The 18,803-nt window shown below is 34.0% G+C and overlaps 3 protein-coding genes across 10 annotated transcripts; 1 reads left to right on the top strand and 2 right to left on the bottom strand.

Annotated features, from left to right (window-relative positions):
- Positions 1-11: 11 nt before the first annotated feature.
- LOC119632041 (proliferation-associated protein 2G4) lies at positions 12-4,989 on the bottom strand. The gene is made up of 8 exons (XM_038024725.1): positions 4,585-4,989; positions 3,934-4,031; positions 3,735-3,871; positions 3,487-3,649; positions 2,801-3,115; positions 2,342-2,474; positions 920-1,047; positions 12-851 (listed from the first exon to the last, which is right to left on the bottom strand). Exons 1-8 carry the CDS (start codon positions 4,667-4,669, stop codon positions 711-713), a joined length of 1,200 nt encoding a protein of 399 aa, XP_037880653.1. The 5' UTR covers positions 4,670-4,989; the 3' UTR covers positions 12-710.
- Positions 4,990-6,997: 2,008 nt separating this feature from the next.
- LOC119631787 (ADP-ribose pyrophosphatase, mitochondrial) lies at positions 6,998-8,689 on the bottom strand. 4 transcript variants are annotated; one of them, XM_038024288.1, is made up of 4 exons: positions 8,471-8,689; positions 7,978-8,407; positions 7,768-7,907; positions 6,998-7,702 (listed from the first exon to the last, which is right to left on the bottom strand). In XM_038024288.1, the coding sequence occupies exons 2-4, from the start codon at positions 8,292-8,294 to the stop codon at positions 7,428-7,430; spliced, it is 732 nt and encodes a 243-aa protein (XP_037880216.1). In that variant the 5' UTR covers positions 8,295-8,407; positions 8,471-8,689; the 3' UTR covers positions 6,998-7,427. The 4 variants fall into 4 exon arrangements, with proteins under 4 accessions (XP_037880216.1, XP_037880219.1, XP_037880214.1 ...); XM_038024291.1 differs by having other exon boundaries at positions 7,978-8,386; XM_038024286.1 differs by lacking the exon at positions 8,471-8,689 and having other exon boundaries at positions 6,999-7,702; positions 7,978-8,462.
- A 1,410-nt stretch (positions 8,690-10,099) lies between these two features.
- On the top strand, positions 10,100-18,527 carry LOC119632089 (iduronate 2-sulfatase). Of its 5 annotated transcripts, none has more exons than XM_038024812.1 (4): positions 10,100-10,190; positions 16,537-16,933; positions 16,996-18,208; positions 18,266-18,517. In XM_038024812.1, the coding sequence occupies exons 2-4, from the start codon at positions 16,700-16,702 to the stop codon at positions 18,403-18,405; spliced, it is 1,587 nt and encodes a 528-aa protein (XP_037880740.1). In that variant the 5' UTR covers positions 10,100-10,190; positions 16,537-16,699; the 3' UTR covers positions 18,406-18,517. The 5 variants fall into 5 exon arrangements, with proteins under 5 accessions (XP_037880740.1, XP_037880739.1, XP_037880738.1 ...); XM_038024811.1 differs by having other exon boundaries at positions 10,184-10,271; XM_038024810.1 differs by lacking the exon at positions 10,100-10,190 and adding an exon at positions 14,511-15,530.
- The last annotated feature ends 276 nt before the right edge of the window (positions 18,528-18,803 follow it).

The following is an 18,803-nucleotide window of genomic DNA, read 5'->3' as shown; positions in this document are numbered from 1 at the left end:
ATTTTAAAATTGAATAAAAACAAAATAATGAAAAGAGCATTTCATGCTTCAAATTTTGCGATGATCATCTACAAAGAAAGTTACGAGCCCGAACATATATCATGCATTACAAAATCTTTCCTCTTGCAGCGTTCGACTAATCCACCAAAAAACCAAACAAATAAAATACACGAAACAACTGCGTTTGGAAGTCTTTATCTAAATAAAAAAAAAAAAAAATAAAAAATAAAAATCCTGTCATTTGTACGCTAAATAACAAAATGAAGTTCGTACAAGGCAACGTTTAGAAGAATTTTTCGAATCAAAGCTAAACGCAAACAGTCTTAAGTAGAGATGATAGATATAAGGGATACATTTTTAAAATCAATCAATTTAATAATAATTGCTAATGTTGCAGAGAGCAGTTTGTTTAAAATGTTTCTCTATTGATTTTATGAGTAATGATGATGGTAGAAGGGAATCACTTCGGCTGGGAAGGAACACTGTTGTTTTGAGAATTGTTCTTGACGAGTTGCTGTTATATTAATTGGTAAGGACTTCCAATAGAGAGAAGGGGAGAAAGTTATGCGGTGTACAATACAAGAAGTGTTTCATTCACAATACATTCATGTTCGTTTTTCAGTTTCTTTTTACATTATTGCTTCATCTGTAAATTTGTTATTTTCGCTGATATTTAATAAAACCTTATAGGGGGCAGGCAGTAGATATTTTCAAGCCTTGGTCTCCACGGGAGCCGGTGAGGCATCCACTTTTGTTGCGTTGACAGCGTCTGAACCGGTTGCGGAGGCAGCCTTCTTCTTAGCGTGACCTTTAACTTTCTTGGGGGGCTGTAGTGGGGTGGCGACTAATTCCTAATAACCGAAAAAAATTACACATTAGAGTCAGTAGGTTATAAATATACTTCACTTTTTTTACCTACCTTCAGTTCTGACTGAACTATGCTGAATTCACTTTCAAATTTTTCAATTTCAAAAGGCAGACCTGTGACTAAATTGACGCCATTTGGCATTAGCAAAACAGTGTGCTTGAATTGAGCCACATATTCACCTAAAAATTGATAATAAATAATGTTCAGTATAATGAAAAGTGCGAAATATTGAGAGATGATAAAATTCACATATCCTTCTCGCGACCGATCTATAAGTCCTAGAGTCAAAAAGGCAGCGTTTTTCTATTCCGAGTTCATATGAAATTCCTAACTAAACTTCTTTGTTAAATTTGGCCATTTATCAAAGCAAAAGTTTAGAATCGGGCGTACCTATTTTCTTAAAGAAATACTTACCTTCTTTAGGCTAATGATTATATAATGATCTATTAATTATAGAATAATTGTGAGAATAATTTATAGCGAATTTCCGATCGAGATCTGTAGTCTGACTGAGCGAAAAGATTTTTCAAATCTTTCTATTTTTCCTCAAATTTACTCCAATTCTATAATTACTATAAAAGTCGTTACCGTGGCTGATTTTAAATTCTTTTCATTCAAATCCTATCCGCCGTGATTTGGCCGATCCCATTCGCTCGGATGAAAACGGAATCAAAACATTAATACTTGAGCAATATTGCGTAGCGTACTATTTAAAAAGACTTTTGCTAACTGTAAGAGATCCTACGAAACGAATTATTTGATATCTACAATGCTTTAGAGCATCTACCGGGTAGAAAATGTATTGTATTGTTTCTAATCGCATTTTTTACGAAACAGTTTTTGAAAAATTACTCAATTTGCGATGCAAATTTTTGTATATCGACAAAAGGATATATGAATTTTTCAGAAATTTGAATTTGCTAACATTATTAAGATATATATGCCTGCTCAATATCTATGATTACATATTAGATTATGTCTAACGCAAATATTAATGAATTAATGAAATGCTCGCGTTATAGTTCGAAATGTAAGCATTTAAATCGTGTCGGAAATACATTAAGTCTCATAAATATAATATGATATGTCCGCTAATTCAATTGTTATAATTATCTAACCAAGGCCCCTACTTCAAATTATTTTGTTGGGAAAATTTTTGCACAATAAAATAATTTTGCGAATATACTTGTTGATCGTGGAAATCGAAAGATTGAGATAACATAGCTATTAACATTGCCGTATATTTATGAATGGACATTTTTGATCTTTCCTCGACTGTCCATTCTTTACTCATTAGTTAATAATGTGAGTTATAAAATTATTTCATGGAACTCAAATTTCATGAATTCGAAAATGTTTTCATTACTCTAATAAATTTAGTCTAGCAAGGTGTCTGGTCGTAAAGACGTATAATCAAATTCAATACGAAATTAAGCCTTGCTATAGAAAGATTTATCTGAAAGTTTCACTTACTTGGTTTCTCGTGAAGTACTTGAAATGGTTCAATGACTTTGTGGGATACACACTCTACAACACCCATGCGAGCCTTTGTTTCCTCCTCAAAATTGCGAATATTGAACGGCATATTACCATATTTTGTTTTTACCTGCTCAATATAAACGGGAAAGCGAAAGAAAAGAGAAACCAAATTACGAGCGTTAATAGTAGATCTTGTAAAATTTATCAAAGAAAGTTTGAGAAAGTTAATACATCGACCGACATCTCAGATCTCATAATCTTACAATCTTCGGGTTTTAACCAAAATCGCAGCGAAAGTATGCCAATTATGTCATTCTATAGACATAAAGGAAGCGATCTAAAATCACTATACTTTCACGCTTTTTCAGTTTCAATCCCTCAAGCGCGTTGTCTTAATCATGGACATTGGCCGATTGTTTTATTAATTATGCATTTTTTACTTTAATAACATACCTCGGCCAATAAAGCACGGGCGGCTTTCAATTTTAACATGTAATTCTCATCGGTTTTCTTGTAAATGGACACCTTGGTATCTTTTTCTCGGCCAACACCTTCACCGGTACTTACAATCACATCAATAGCGTAGACTTCATGTGTCTCGAAGGTGCATTTTTCATGTTCCTTACGTTGTGCCTCGTTGGGATTTTGAATTATCGTTTTCTCACCGTCAATTTTAAACTGTTTTAATTCATGGCTCAACATACCCTCAATAGGTTTGCATTTATACGACTCACTAATTTGTTGCACTGCATCCGTTATGGTATAATTCTAAAAATAAATTTTAGATGGGCAATCAGAAACTGGCGCTCACCATCATACTAATATTGCAAACAAGGTCATAATTTATTGGCTTTCCGATAGTTCTTCATGATATTTGGTAGTCAAGACTTTATTTTAAGTTATTAATCTATAGTACTGGTTTGCGGATTATATCGAAACATTAGTTTAACTATGAATAATATTGTATTCAGCTCACTTAAGGAATTTCTTTTATATTTCTGAAACTCCATTAAATAAACTGCTGCTTTAATTTTTGCAAGTGTTGAGATGTTTTTGATAACAGATGCATCGAAAACAATCCGTTTCTTGCACAGCGACAAATAATGAAAGAGCACTTTGTCAATCTAACTACTACTTACACTGTTTCCAGCTTTTAGTAACCTTAAGGCAGCTTGTACAGCCCAGAAAGCGGCAAGGGTCACGTCGGCTTTACGACCAGTTACTTTGTTATCAGCGGATGCACCGACAATCACCGTATGAGCTGCAACAGCAATAAATCCATCAATATGAGCTCCCATATCTCTGTAATTATTCAAAATAAAATACTTAGCTATATAAATAATTATAGTTGACACACAAACGAACACGCACGTATAAATCTACGTACATTTTAACGACGTCGCCGTCTTTTAATGTATTATCAGGATCATTTTTAGCCGGAGAGAAATGGCAAACGCAATTATTTATAGACAAGCATGTCGGAAATGCAATACCTTTCTTAAGATCTTTTTCCTTTTTATAGACCTGCAACCCAATGCAATCGATATAAATAAATGCAAAATAAAAAACTATACAAAAGCACGTACCTTGCTTGTCTCTTTAGTGATGAGGGCATCGCCTTTTGTACATATATCGCGCACAGAGCCTCCAGCAACGCAGAGATCAATAACAGATTTCAATGTTCCTAATAAGAGGCAAATGTTGAGATAAATATTAAAATACATGTATATATATAGATATATATATATATATATGTATATATACATATATATAGATATATATATATATATATATATATATATATATATATATATATATATACTCTTAATGATATAAGCCAACCAAATAGCAGAATGGCTTTGTTTTTAATTGCGTGGCATTATTTTCAACACATACGCATGTACCTAGGCATTCATATGCAAGCATATTTTCCCACTCAAAAACACCGGCAGTTAAATAGGTATCTAGTGGACAGATTTATTATACGACTTATACATGTCTTCGATTTAACCTGTGCGAAGTTTTGAATTTTATATTTATATCCTATTTTTTATAATGACACAAAATATATCAAATATATCAAACACACATGAAATTTAGGTTATGTTCGTGCGGCCATGTTAAACAACGGCAGAAACGTGGCTTTTCAATCGATTGGATATTGCAGTCTGGTTGCTTCATATGCCAAGCAATGAATGTTTTTTTTTTTTTCATAATAACATAGATTTTCTACTTACTGTTAACAATTTCACCCGCTAATTTGTATTTGGTCACAACCAAATCTTCAGCAATTGTTTTTTCCTCTTTTTCAAAGTCAGCCATTTTTATAACACAACTCGTTTTTAGAAATCAGATCTGAATATAATTTAGTATTGGTTAGGTTTTATATTCCTTATTGTTTCAAACGCGCGTGTATATATATATATATATACGTATATATATATATGTGTGTGCGTATGTTAATACATGAAAACTTGCACTTTACAATAATGTATTGTAATTAAATTAACTGTCTTCATGGGATTATACAAAATAAGTTTAGTTTCCTGATTGTTTCCCCACAAAGCCACTCTCCAAAGTTATTAATATTTTATATCTCTTAAGAGAGAAAATTAAATAATTCGAACGTGCCAAAAAGAAAACTACTCCATTCAAAGCAAATACAGAAATAATTATAAAAAAGAATAACGATTATTTTAGTACCCGAACCAAATAAAAAATAAACGATTCTTCACTCTCTGCATCATTACGAAGACAGAGATGTTATACGCGTATTGCTCTCAATATCAAGAAAAATTCTCGACGTGTTGTTATTAAATAGTAAGCCGAATAGAAAGGAAACTGGAATAAGCAAATTGAGAAAGTATTAATATTCCATTTATTTTATGTCAAATTGTCACATTCTTTTCCTATAGAAAAGTAAGAACACTAAGGCATAAGGTATGTCGTAGAGACCTCCTTCAGACTCACAATTCAATACCGGCAATGCAAGTTTAAAACATCTATGTAATATAATAGAGTCCAAAACATGAGATTTATCGTCAAATACCGACATTATTAATTATTTTTCCAGACATATTTATCCATGAAAATTTAGTAACAACATTATCTAAAAACTTTAAAAATAATAACGGCAGACCTCACACTCTAAGTACTATTCAAATACTAATAAGTGAAAAGGCTCAGTTAACAAGCAAGTTAAATAAATATCGGAAAATCCCTAAAGAAATAGATTTAGAGTTAGAAGGGTTAAAAGTGCACTATGCAGCTCCAATGTAAACAAATGCTTGCAAAAGATATAAAACATTTCAAAAGAAAAACACACAATTCGAACAACAGCTGTTCCAAAATACCCAGAATGTTGAATTACAATAAAAATGGCAAATTATACACTTCGAACGAATTGAAGGCACAATTGTAGCAATTGGATATCAAAGACAAACGTTTAGAGGGCTTCAATAAAAATAATGGATACAGAGAGAATTACAGTGAATTGAAGTTGGCGGAATTTCGTACACGTCAACTTTCAGATGAGAATAAAATCAACAAAAATGATCGAATAGAAATCTTGCCACAAACACAGTTTATGCATGAGTAATATTTCCTTAGAAATGGTGGCCATTTTGTTATTTCAATTAAAGCATGTCCTTCAGGCGAGTAGACAGTACGCCAACGTTCTGTTATTTTGTTCCGCTATAAATTCTGTTTGTCTTCTATCCCTTTATTTTGTTGCTGTTGTTGTTTCATCAAGCATGTCGAAGTTAACCGTTCTTAACCATTGTTATACGGGATTTATGTATGTACAGGATATATTGACGCTCAGATTACTTTTCCACATATTTTAATACAAAAAAATGAATGAATTATTATTAGAAAACAAAGGACAGTAGACATATCCATTTCTGTAACATATAATCGTTTTAGCGCTTCACGTCGTTTACAATATTCACGTGTTTCAAATTTACTCAGATTGAATATACAAAACAACATTGGGGATTATACTATATATTATCCGCCTTCGTTATTTTGTTTTTTTACAACAGGATTTTCGTAGCCAAGTTGGGTGTTTCGAAGGGGCGCAAAAAGATTTGTAGACTTGCATTTGCGCGTTAGCCCTGACTTTCAAATTGCAGTTCAGTTCGCATCGTCTTCGTCATTATCTGCATGATCACTTACAGTTTATCTGCATAATTTTTTTAACTTGCGGAGTGCAATTAGAGCTATTTGCAGACTCATTCCCGTTAAATTTGATAGAAGCTGAAATTTGAATCGAAATTTTAAAAAAATAAAAAATTGCTTAACATGAATACAAATCAATTCCTCATGCTTAGCACATTTTAACTCTCATATGGTGTGCTGCGATAGAGAAACTTCAAAGAACCATTTCTCTTATTAAGCTTGCAACTGCTGTTCCTCGATTCTTACGAAATTCAAAACCAATTATCAATGTGCCCGATGAGACGGTAATTTAAAATATAAGAGTGAAATCAGGAAACTAGCGTCAAACGAGCGAGACATAAATTTTGTGATAGGCGATGTCTTATAGATGGGAATTAGATTTTCCACAAATCGGTTGCGAAAGTATCGCTTAATACCCTGAAATGCCGAAGAGTTTTTATCACTCAAATGTACAAGTACAAATACTTTCAAGGAGTTCTATATTTATTCGATAATATAAAGCGTGAAAATGTATTATTATAATTGTTGCAAGAATTACTTCCTTAACATAGCGCTATCTTAATACTACTCGTGTCCAGTGTATTTCTAACTATACGAAGTTGAACTAACCTAAGGTGAGTTGTAGACAAATATCTACTACAACAATTTTTTCTCTCGAGAAGTTCCATATCTAAATTATCACAAAAAATTTCATTGAGAGATCATAAATCTTATTTTAGGAATTTAATCACCATATTCGGTAAGATTTAATTTTCGAGACCACTTTTTTAATTCCAACGCTGATGGAAAGAAACTAATCTCTTAAACGTATTTCTGAATATTACAAATAAAACGAACAAAATTAATACAACAATCCTTAACTTAATAAATGGTGATTAGAGGAAATTTCCAGACCTGGGATTTACCAATGCGCTTTAAGGCGCTTAGCAACATGTTCGACGATGGTCGCATGGTTAGCATGCAAGAGCATATTGCCATCAATGTCGCACCATTTAACATTCATTGCATCATCGCCGGCCGATAATTGGAGAGCACCTACTTTAGTTCCCATTTCGTCATGAAAATTGCAGGCAACTGTCTCAATCCAGGCATTATCGGTGTTGCGCGGATCGTCCACATAGCTCCTATACACTTCCGAACCGGTAGCAAAAAATTCTTCTATCATTGCTTGATTTCCTGCAATTAAAAGACTGGATGTTGTCATGCCTCAACCTGTTGTATCTATTTTGTAATCTGCCCACCACCTGAACTGTTTAAAGCCTCTTCCATGAACTCCCGTTTGAGTGTTGTAGTTATTTTCTCTCCTGGATCAACCATACCACCAGGAATAGCCCACATTCTGTTATCATGTCTTTGTATAGTTATCATTTGTAGTATATTCCTAAAAGAGAAGACGCATGAAAATATATCTATATAAATATGCTGTGCCTTTTCCAAACGATTTAAGTTACTTTTCACTGACGTTATGTTTGATAACAGAACCATTTTTGTCGCGTTTCCACCGTGTGACGATGGGATCAGCAGCATGATTGGGTCCCCACCGACCCAACAAACCACGACCGCGCAGCCCAGTGCGTCCTATAGGATTCAAAGGATAGCCAGAAGAGTCAATTTGGTATTTCCCCATATGGGACAGCCGATTAACATCACGATCTTGAAAATTCCATCGGGGTTTAAAAAGTGGCGCTCCTATATCAGGATCTGCCCAGGATTGTCCTCTAATGTGCGAAGCTGTATATATGGGAGGCATGTAATCATTATACGGCATTGTCCAAAAGACAAAATCATCTGGAACGGGAAATCGGAGAGTCTGCGTCCTTGGGTAGACATTGTTGCGACAAGTGACATGTCTAAAAATGCCTGGAATCAAAGTTAAAATTGCTGTGGACATATTGAATAATGCTTATCTAGTTTAATCTGGATTTTATCATGTCATTTCCTCACTTATAGAGTTGCATTCAAAAGACTAAATGTGAAAGGTGACAACGGGTAAGTATTTAGGCTACTCCAATTGCATTAATCGTGCTTTGTGCCAAACTTCGTGGTAAGAACATAGGTGGACTTCAATATTCTGTAACACTTTCCAGAAGAGGGATTGTAAAAGTTAGAAAATACGAGAAACACAACGATTGAAACGGCTGTAAAAACAAGTCATCTTCTTCGCGTTTTTAAGAGGTTAATATTAGGTACAAAACTTCTTCTTCTTTTCTGTTATTCAGCAAATTAACAACCAAAAATTCGCTGGGATGTAGATTCTTAACCTATTTTTATCATAAAGTAATAAGAACTCAATTTTTTTATCATAGAAATAATTCTATGGAACATAAAAATAAAAAGTATATAAAAACAAAAAATTAACTATCATATTTTGTATCGGTGCAATAAAATGGTAAAACAAGAGGTTCTTTCATGGGGTCGGGCTGACGAATTTAGAGGCGGGCATAGGCGGAGACAAAGAATTATGTGTATTTGGCGCATCAACTAAAACTTTTGCCATGAAGATGTTACTGTCCACAAATGGAGCACAGTCTTAAGTAGAGTCAAATTTTTGGGTTATTTTGTAATAGTTTTTCATACGTGTTTAGAAGCCCTCACGTGATAGATTGTGATGCTGAAAATGACATTCCGCGTAAGAAGCGATAGTAAGTGCATGTATTAATTTTTAAGGATGTATAGTTTTTTAAAATAAAATTTGTTCTTTTTAATAAGCTTCTGAAAACAGAAATTCAATTTTTTAGTTTTCACAAAAGCGGATTTATTTCTTATATTTTTTCTTTCAATTACAACAAGAAGTTACTTATCATCAGGAATACCAAATTTTCTATAGAACCGCTCCTTTATGTTGGCATTAAGGAACCATGCCGCCCGATGTGCATATATTGCTCATGTATATAATACCATGTTATTTACTTTTCTTTTTGACCAATATAGTCAGTAGAGTGATGCATTTTTATTATTTGTTGATCCTTTGCGGTTTACCGGTATAAGATGATGTAAGGAATAATTGATAAGGAAAATGCAAAAAAAAAAAAAAAGAATTAATTTAGCTATTTTTTATAAATTTAAATTTTTTTATTTTGGTTCAATTATTTATAAGTAAACAATTTTCTAAGAAATTTATACGATTTTCAATTTATAGCTATTTTCTGTTATAAACAACAAATAATTATACTAAATTAGAACACCAACACTAACGCAAAGCGTGAGTAATTTAGTTTACGCCTAATTTGACAGGTTTAGAGAACAGTTTGGCCACCTTAGGTGCGTACATATAGTAGAAACGGTCGAAAGTTGAAAATAAAACCTAGTTAACGCTATACATAATTAATATGCTTATCTGTAAATTAGATTCCAAATTATTTGTATTTATAAAATGACTGAAATAACGGTTTAGTGTATTTTTTAGAGTAGATAGTCTTAGTTGGTAGCGCTCATTCTACTTTACCGCTATCTAGTTGAGTTTATACAAATAAATAATAATAATTATTAATATTTTCTAAATAAACAAGGACGTTTTTGGGATATCACAATTGTGTAATACTTCTTACGGTATTTTACAACATTGAGTTTGAATCGGTGTAGTTCATATGTCGTAGATGTGTTAAGTGATTGCTCTTTTGAAAACAATAACAAAATTGTTTCGCCGTTCTGTGATTACATATATGTCAGCAAAATTAATGTGTCGCGAATGAAATTATTGTTTATCGTGCCATTTTGCAAACGTTTTATTAGCCATTCAGTAGCGGTAGGGTGCAGACGCAACTGGCAGCTGATTCTTCAATTTGTGTTTTGGTTACGTGTTGTGTCTATTCTTTTCATAGCTTTTTATAAAAGTTTTAGTAACTTGCAACGAGTTTAAGGGGAAAAAAAGAATAAAATTTTTAATGGGTGTTTTTGTGCTTTTAATTTAATAAAATTTACAAAGATAAATTGGGAAGAAAAGCTTTTCTATATATTTTTGGTTAACCTTTAGTTCTGACTGGCTAGCTGTGATTGCTTTTGGCAAAAAAAAAAATGTTCGACCCTTAATCTAAATGACTTTAAAATACATTACTCGAGCAAAGCAGTCCCGATTAGATTGAATATTTCTGATATATATAAGGATGTAACTTTGCAACTTATAAAAAATATGAAAGATTGAAGTGGAACACGGGGGGTCGATTTACGACTATTTGCTTCGAGTCTGCACTCTATTTTAATCAGTTTTTCCGATAGTGTTATTTCGTGAGTTTATATGAGTCGACTGAAAGGAAATAAGCAAAGCAATAATCCAAATAAATTATTTTTCATCTCTTCAGGGACGATTTTTTTATGGCACGAAAAAGTTAACTTTTTTAATACAATTTATTCATTTTGATCAAAGGCAATTCACGACCCAACAAATGGTGAGGAAAACTATAAAAAATCACACAAAAAAACATCCATATTTGGGACTACTGAACTGATTTCATTTTACATAAGTTTTCGTCCGACTTCTTGGAGCGTTTTCCACTTCCTTTTTTTTGGAGATAATGTTCTATACCGTCCAGTCTGATTTTGAGGCTACTTTTAGTGCAGCTTTTGGTTTCTTTAAGCGGTTGTTCACGTACAGTTACAAGTGTATCTCATCTCTTGACTCGTTCACTTGTTTTTATCGTTATGATATTGACGCTTTAAATCAATTGTTTTTATTGGCTGGAGTAACCCTTTCAACAGTCAAAAGTGCCATGAAATGACACTTCTGGGTAGGTCAACATTTTAAATGATGAAAAAATTTGTATCTGGAAAGACGAATTTAAATTTGTTCAGCTTGTTTGAAAGGTTTTTTTAAGGTATTGACGTGATGCGGGTGAATATCGTGGGAATTTTCCGGCTTGGGTGCATCAGCATCTCTTGTTTGACCATTTTCCCATAGCGGGTGTATGCTAAATTACAAAATTTAAAAAATTTAGTAAACATTGTTCTGGAAAGCCAAACTTGAAATTGTTCAGCTTCAGATTCTTTATATGTCCAAGCAAATATATTGCGTTTCCTAATTTGGACGAAGGAGGCTTCCAAGTCTAACCATTTCTTAATCTTAACTAATTAATAGTGGGTGTCCTTGCTAGTTATGTCAGTATTTATCTTCACACTTTCATATTCTATCGATACGTATTACTTCTTCTTCCCATCTTTGTTCATTATCATTAGATTCCCCTCCGGCATAAGAAGAACTCGTGTGAATTATTATCATGCCACCTCAGGAATGTGATAGTTTGAGAGAATATCGCCATAAAAGATAAACTTCGCAAGCTTTTGCAAATGTTTTTTACAAAAAGCTTAATATATATATATTTAATATTTTTTATAGCACACACGATGAATATATTCTTTGCCTTCAGATGCTTTATTGATGTGGATAGAGTGTGTACAAATAGTTTTCCGCTTTCGATGCGTTTGCAAAGGTTTCCGATAACATATCTAATAGTGGACGAATCCTTCAAAAACTATTTTCACAGCCACTTGGTATTCCGCTGTTTTTGTAATAGAGGCATCTCTTTATTTCTTCAAAACGTTTTAGAGACATTGTTTCAACAATAATAGGGCGTCCAAATGAAGCCTTTTTAGAAACATTTATGTTGAATGAGTCCTCTCCGCAAGAAATGGTGTATTGAAAGATTCCTTACATTATAAAAATATCGTTGGTAAATATTTGGATCGAATATGAGTATGGTGTTATTTTAATTTCATGGGTAGGTAAAAGAGGTGATAGATCTCCAGGAAATCAGCTATCCTTTCCAACGTACCAAAGTGTAGCACATCGTGGTTGCTTCATATTTTCGTCAACTGGGGTTTCATCGTGACTTCCCAAAGTGGGTCTTTCTTTCCGATGACGATACTGAACACTTTAAACGGAAACCCAATATTCTTCCCCAGTCCTAAGCGGTCTGTATTTTCGCCCACTTTCAGTTTCCATATCCGATAATAATTCCAAATTTTCTACGTCTGGATTGTCAATATTTTCGCTCCCTGTAACAATTTCGATCTCAACGAAATTTTCGCTTTTCCTTTTTCGTTTTCGTTGCAACCTGGCACATAAAATCGTAAAAATTTATGCATTTCGTTAACGAATATCCTCCTGAGTGGCCGAGTAGGCAATGAATCTTGATTAACAACCGAACGGTCGTGGGTTCCTATCTCAAGTGCTGTAAAGTTTTCAACAAAGCGGCCTGAGACGCTACTGTTTTAAAACTTTAGTCTTAGAATCTTTTCCTCTGGCTAAATTAAATGTAATAACAATGATAATAATTATAAATACAAACTTGTAAAAACAACCACGAACGATACCTGTACGCATATGTGTACGTTTGTAAATTCCTTATAAAATGAAAAGTAACCTCGACTCCTCTCTCAAAATTTCTACGAATTATTACAATTACGTCTACTTAAGGTATTTATTATTATTAAATATTACGGCTTTGTTTAAATAAGTCAACAACACTGACTGCCGAAAATTTACTTAACTTTTTTTTATATCTTTAAACATCAGAAATACTGATATCTGCGCAGCGAAACTCCCAAATTTTGTCTTCCCTTGTTGAGGGATTTTGTAGTGAATAAGTTAATGCAAATTTTTGCACTACGAAATTTATCATGGATGGTATTGTTCTCATAAAACGCGCACATGTTGTCACTTTGATCTTATCTTTGCAGAGAGCCCTTGAGTAATGAGGTTGCTAATAGTATTCAAACTGGTGCAGAGCTGAAAAATTTCGAAGGCAAATTTTTAAATTATAGCGGTTGCAATACGAAATGGACGTAGCAGAATATAATGAAAATAAACATGAGTGAGGTATTAGGGAACTAATTTTGGATAAGATTATGGAGAAAACGAACGATTGGTTTACCGCGGAAGATGACTGCAGCGAGAGTTGACCGTACTTGCTGGACTTTACGTTGAGAGTCTTGTTGCACGAAAATAAAAAACAATTCATCAATCATTTATGTAATTGTTTAATTCTAGAATATAAACAATACAATAATAAGTAAGAAAATTAAATTTGGTCGGCACCGAATCTTTTATACCCATCACCGTTTAGCCCAAAAAAAAGATAAAAGAAGTAAAAGAACAAAATTCTCTTGCTCTATAGTATGTAGTTGGCGTAGTTGAGGCGTATGGGCTTGTAGACATGTCCTTTGAAAAGTTTAGGTCAATTCCAAATTCTTTTGCAAGTTTTTAGGCGATATCTTTATTATAGCTAACGGGAGAATGTTTACCACAAATAACTATAAATTTGCGCAAATAGACAGATGAACAGACGAACAGGCGGACAGGTTTAGGTGCATTCGAAGGCTGTAACTGGCCAAGAATTTGTGCTATAAAGATATCGGAAAAAATAATTAAATTTTTATACACTACAATATTGGGTAGGCGTGGTCAATTTTTGTGCACAGATGCTAAAGCATCGCTCGTAGAATGCGCCATCAAATTTTTCTACATTTATTTGCTACAGTTTATGAGTAATGAGCGAAAAACCAATTTTTCATTCCCTTTGAAAGACAACGGTGGTCTCAGGTTATGTGGTGTTGTGTGCATGTCCTTCGACCGATTTGACTCGTTTTCAAATACCAATCTGAGTACAAGAAGTTCTAATTTATCTGCCAAAATTGATGTCGTTAGCTTCATTTTTGCGCCCACGAAAATGTTTACAACAAAACATTAAACAGATGGGCAGACGGACATGCTTTAATCGATTTAGAATTTGATGCTTTGTGGGTTCTCTGATGCTTCCTTGTGGGCGTTGCAAACGTTTTGACAAAATGAATATACACCCCATCCTTCCGCGATTAGTATGATGGTATAATATGAATAGACGCCGCGTAGAATAACTCATGTGTGATATGGAAAACTCGATAAAATATGTCAAATATATATGTGTGAGCAAATAAAGCTAATAAATATATAAATAAAATTAGTAAATAACACAAATATGAATATAACAAACTACAACATATTTTTGTTAATAATAAAAAATTTCTTCATATTTCCTGATACGAAAATTTTTATTGAAATTTATCAAAGCATTTGTCGAATATGAAATGTAGAATTCTTCAATTTTTCTCCTTTTTTTGTATATACACGCTTATAAGCATACCATAGCGCATATTCACACAAAACCACAGAAAAGTATATGTTTCTGTTTTGGAAACGTTTGAGAGAATGCGACGTCATATCAAGAAACCATTAACAGAATTTTGCTCATACAACTAATGGGAAGTCGTTATACAAACGACTACTAGTTAACAGCGTTACTGCTGTCATCGGTAACGTATACACAAAAAGTCCCAAAGAAGCTCCTTATCTTAATTTTGAACAAAATATTGGAAAATCTATGTATTTTGTTATCTCTGATAACACCCGTTTATTGCGATTACTTGCTCTTCTCAATGTTTTGGAATTTCTCTTATTCGTGAGATTAGATAGTGTATATATTCATTGACGGTATTAAATATATGCATTTCATAAAAATATTACGCTTTCAATGTTCTGCACCAATTTGATTGTCGACCTTGAAAAAAGCGTGTGTTTTGTTACCAACTGTGAACTCGCTATTCGACGTCGTCAACCATAAACTGACACTTGGTAACAAAGACGATCCACATGAACAGACGACTATTTCTTTTTTCTTCTATGTTTGGTTTCAAAGGAGGCAAGCTCCCTGCTAGGTAAATAGGCTACACGAACGAGAATTTTAGTGTCGCCTTCAGAAAATTCAATTAAATTGGACGCAAAAGCACCAGGTTCAGAAATTTTAAAAACAAGATTTAACTTAATACCCTCTGATGCAACAATGAATACGCCTCCACCGCGAGACCCACAGGGCCTTATAATTTGATAGTTCATGTGTGCAATCGCCAGCAGACCAGAGGAGTCATGGAGGTTAATTAAAGAGGTACTACCTGCAATGGGACCCGTATTGTGTTAATGAGAGAGATAGTTAGAAAAGTGTAAGTGTATGGTGGGGCATAAGGAGTAAGAAATAAGGTAACTATTAACTATCAAAAAGTTACAGTTCATTAACCAATAAACTTAGTTTACCCGTTAATGAAATCTTCAAACAATGTTTCTTCTGCCGATTCTTTCAAAAAATAATACAAAAAGAGAATAAACAATGACCTGACTAAAATGAGATTTAATTAAGTTCTTAAAAAAAAAGAGTAAGTAATTTTGGAATTACCTAAAAGAAAGGCCACACCTAGCTGCGATGAGATCGATTACATGATGATTAGAATGTCTCTGTTGGCAAAGTAGCAGATCCTTAAGACTTAAGTTAAGTCAAGGCACTCTGGTGTCAGACTAGATGAAAAGTGGGTTTCGAGATTTTGAGCTATCCGCTTCCCTCTCTGTTTTTGCCAGTTAATTAGACAAAGATTGCTAAAACCTATTCCGGATCCTTCGATTAAAATTTGCGTAGGGTATTTGGTAATATGAATGGTTTGGGTCGTCACGCTCTCTCTCCTTTAATAAAGACAGAAGGACTGCACAATAAATAAATAAAGTCAATTAGTTTTTTTATTATACGCGAATTGATAATTTCAGTTTGCTTACAATCCTAGGAGCTTACAAATGATCAATAAGCTGGACTTATCAATTAAACGAAATTTAAGTTCAATATAAAACAAGTCAAAGAATTATAGTGGGACAGGGCTTACTATTGCTTTGCTTAATATTGTTATGCATATAACGACTTTTCAAAATGAGATGCTGTATAAGAAATGGTTGAGAAAGTGGTCCGATTTGAAACATCTTCAATGGCGTTCATCCTTCGGCCAGAACTTGTTGGTGCACCGACGATTTCATCAAAATATCTTAAATAGTGGCGATTTGTAAGTTAATTAGAAGAAAAAAAGACAGACAGACGGACAAGCAAGCTTGAGTTAATTCAGAAAGTGATTCTGAATAGATTCGTATAGTAAAAAGGGGGTTTGTCTCAAGTGCTTCCTAGTGTTGCATACATTCGTATAACCGTAATATGCCTTTGTACTACAAGTTGTGTGGCGTGTGGTGTGGCGTATAAAAAAAATTTTCCTAATTAACATTAAAATGATTTTTCGGATTGAAGTAAATAAGTATGTGATGTAATCGTAAATTGAGTGCAATTAGAAAGAACTTTATATTTAGTTTGTCTGCATTCTCCTAAATGCGATTTGGAGATGAAAATCTCTTACAAACTTGTGCAAAAAGTTTGCATAGCACTTGCGGCTTTTATTTCGCTCTATAGCTCGCGTGCTTTTAAATTCGAAAAGGGAAAACGTTCTAATGTCGTATTGATAGTGTTCGACGATTTGCGACCTACACTAGGAAGGATGGGCGATCACTTAGCTTTTACACCCAATCTGGATGCTTTTATAAGTAGAAGCAATTATTTTACGCGCGCCTACAGTCAGGTAGAAAATAAACAAACACTGCAATTCCTATTCGATTTTATTCTCATTTGGCTATGTTGCAGCAAGCGCTTTGTGCTCCTAGTCGGAATTCCTTCCTCACAAGCCGGCGACCTGATACTTTACATCTTTACGACTTTCATAGTTATTGGCGTACGTTCGTTGGTAATTTCACCACTTTGCCGCAATATTTTAAAGAACATGGTTATCAGACTTACGCCATAGGCAAAGTCTTTCATCCTGGTGTTTCTTCCAATTATAACGATGATTATCCCTACAGTTGGTCAGCGTCATCGTATCATCCATCTTCTGAAATTTACATGAATACTCCGGTGTGTCCTGATGCACATGGGGTGCTAAAAAATAATCTCCTCTGTCCGGTTCATCTTCGCACGCAACCTTCTCAAACTTTGCCTGACATTCAGTCGACAGGCGAAGCCATTCGATTTATAAAATCATACCGCAATAGCACTGCTAATCCCTTTTTTCTAGCTCTAGGGTTTCATAAACCTCACATTAATTTCCGTTTTCCTGTTCATTATATGAAAAGGTTTCCGCTGGAAAATTTCTATAATTATACACCGGATACTGTTAGGCCCAACGCAATGCCTAAAGTGGCTTGGAATCCCTATAACGATATACGTTCGCGTGACGATTTCTGTAATTTGAATATTTCTTTTCCATACGGACCTATTCCGGCATTGCTCCGTGCACAAATTCGTCAGGCATACTATGCCAGTGTCAGCTATGTTGATGACTTGTTCGGTAAGTTCATCAAACACGTTGATTCAGAAAATACAATTATCGTGGTTACCAGCGATCACGGTTGGTCGTTGGGCGAACACGCGGAATGGGCAAAGTATAGTAATTTTGAAGTGGCCGTTCGTGTGCCATTAATTGTACAAAGTCCAGAATTTCGTGCGCCATATAATGTTGGCAAGTCCATTAAAAATATCATCGAACTAGTGGATTTATTCCCCTCACTGGCCGATTTAGCCCATTTGCCTAGGGTGCCAAAATGTATACGAAATGTCCCCATGTTTAAACAACTATTGTGCACAGAGGGTAAAAGTTTTTATAAATTATTACAAGGAAATGATACGAAAAAAGATTACATTGCCCTGAGCCAATATCCGCGTCCTGGGGTGCTACCCACGAAACATCCTAATAGCGATAAGCCAAAGTTGCGTAACATAAAAATTATGGGATATTCTCTGCGTACGAATTATTATCGTTACACAATATGGGTGCGATTTCACCCTAACAACTTTTCTCGCGGTAAGCCATTGTTGTTATTAGTATTTTTAATATGTTGATATGTTCGATCTTCTTCAGATTGGTCAACAGTATACGGTGAAGAGATGTACAGTCATCGGCATGATGTCGGCGAAGAAATTAATCTCGTTAATTTGCCGCAATTTAATAAAGTGCGAGGGCGATTAAAACATAAATTAATTGCTGCATTTACTAACTAATTCGTTCTATTTAAGCATCAAGAACTCAATATTCATTTAAATACACAATTTCCAAAATTGTTGACAATAAATTACGGCTTAAAGTCAATTGTAGTTATTAATCTGAAATTTGGATGATATTAACTAAATGGGCGTGATTCACCTATAAAAGTGCCAGCAAGTGCCAGGTAAGTATCTTTAATTACTACTTATGGCAACTGCAAAGCATAGGCGATCGGCAAACAGTCACACCCCGGGCCAAAATTGCAAAAAAAAAAAAAAACTTTATATAGTTGGTGTGAGATGATGGGGAGAGTATCGAAGAACCGTTTAAATATGAATAAAATCGCTTTTGTTTTTTACGGTGTAATTTGTTTACGCATTAATGTCGCTCATACGACCTGGTCTCCGCGAAGTTA

This window comes from Glossina fuscipes, unplaced genomic scaffold, assembly GCF_014805625.2.
Source record: "Glossina fuscipes isolate IAEA_lab_2018 unplaced genomic scaffold, Yale_Gfus_2 1, whole genome shotgun sequence".
Lineage (NCBI taxonomy): Eukaryota > Metazoa > Arthropoda > Insecta > Diptera > Glossinidae > Glossina > Glossina fuscipes.
This window is presented reverse-complemented; position numbering and strand designations above follow the sequence as displayed.

Excerpts from the sequence above, each read along its gene's own strand:
- LOC119632041 (XM_038024725.1), bottom strand. The coding sequence starts at position 4,669 with ATGGCTGACTTTGAAAAAGAGGAAAAAACAATTGCTGAAGATTTGGTT. Across the intron at positions 3,116-3,486 it reads TACTAAAAGCTGGAAACAGT|AATTATACCATAACGGATGC; the intron begins GTAAGTAGTAGT and ends ATTTATTTTTAG. Across the intron at positions 852-919 it reads TAGTTCAGTCAGAACTGAAG|GAATTAGTCGCCACCCCACT; the intron begins GTAGGTAAAAAA and ends TTCGGTTATTAG.
- LOC119631787 (XM_038024286.1), bottom strand. The coding sequence starts at position 8,417 with ATGTCCACAGCAATTTTAACTTTGATTCCAGGCATTTTTAGACATGTC. Across the intron at positions 7,908-7,977 it reads AAACATAACGTCAGTGAAAA|GAATATACTACAAATGATAA; the intron begins GTAACTTAAATC and ends CTTCTCTTTTAG. Across the intron at positions 7,703-7,767 it reads GGCTTTAAACAGTTCAGGTG|GAAATCAAGCAATGATAGAA; the intron begins GTGGGCAGATTA and ends TTTTAATTGCAG.
- LOC119632089 (XM_038024812.1), top strand. The coding sequence starts at position 16,700 with ATGAAAATCTCTTACAAACTTGTGCAAAAAGTTTGCATAGCACTTGCG. Across the intron at positions 16,934-16,995 it reads TTACGCGCGCCTACAGTCAG|CAAGCGCTTTGTGCTCCTAG; the intron begins GTAGAAAATAAA and ends GCTATGTTGCAG. Across the intron at positions 18,209-18,265 it reads CCCTAACAACTTTTCTCGCG|ATTGGTCAACAGTATACGGT; the intron begins GTAAGCCATTGT and ends GATCTTCTTCAG.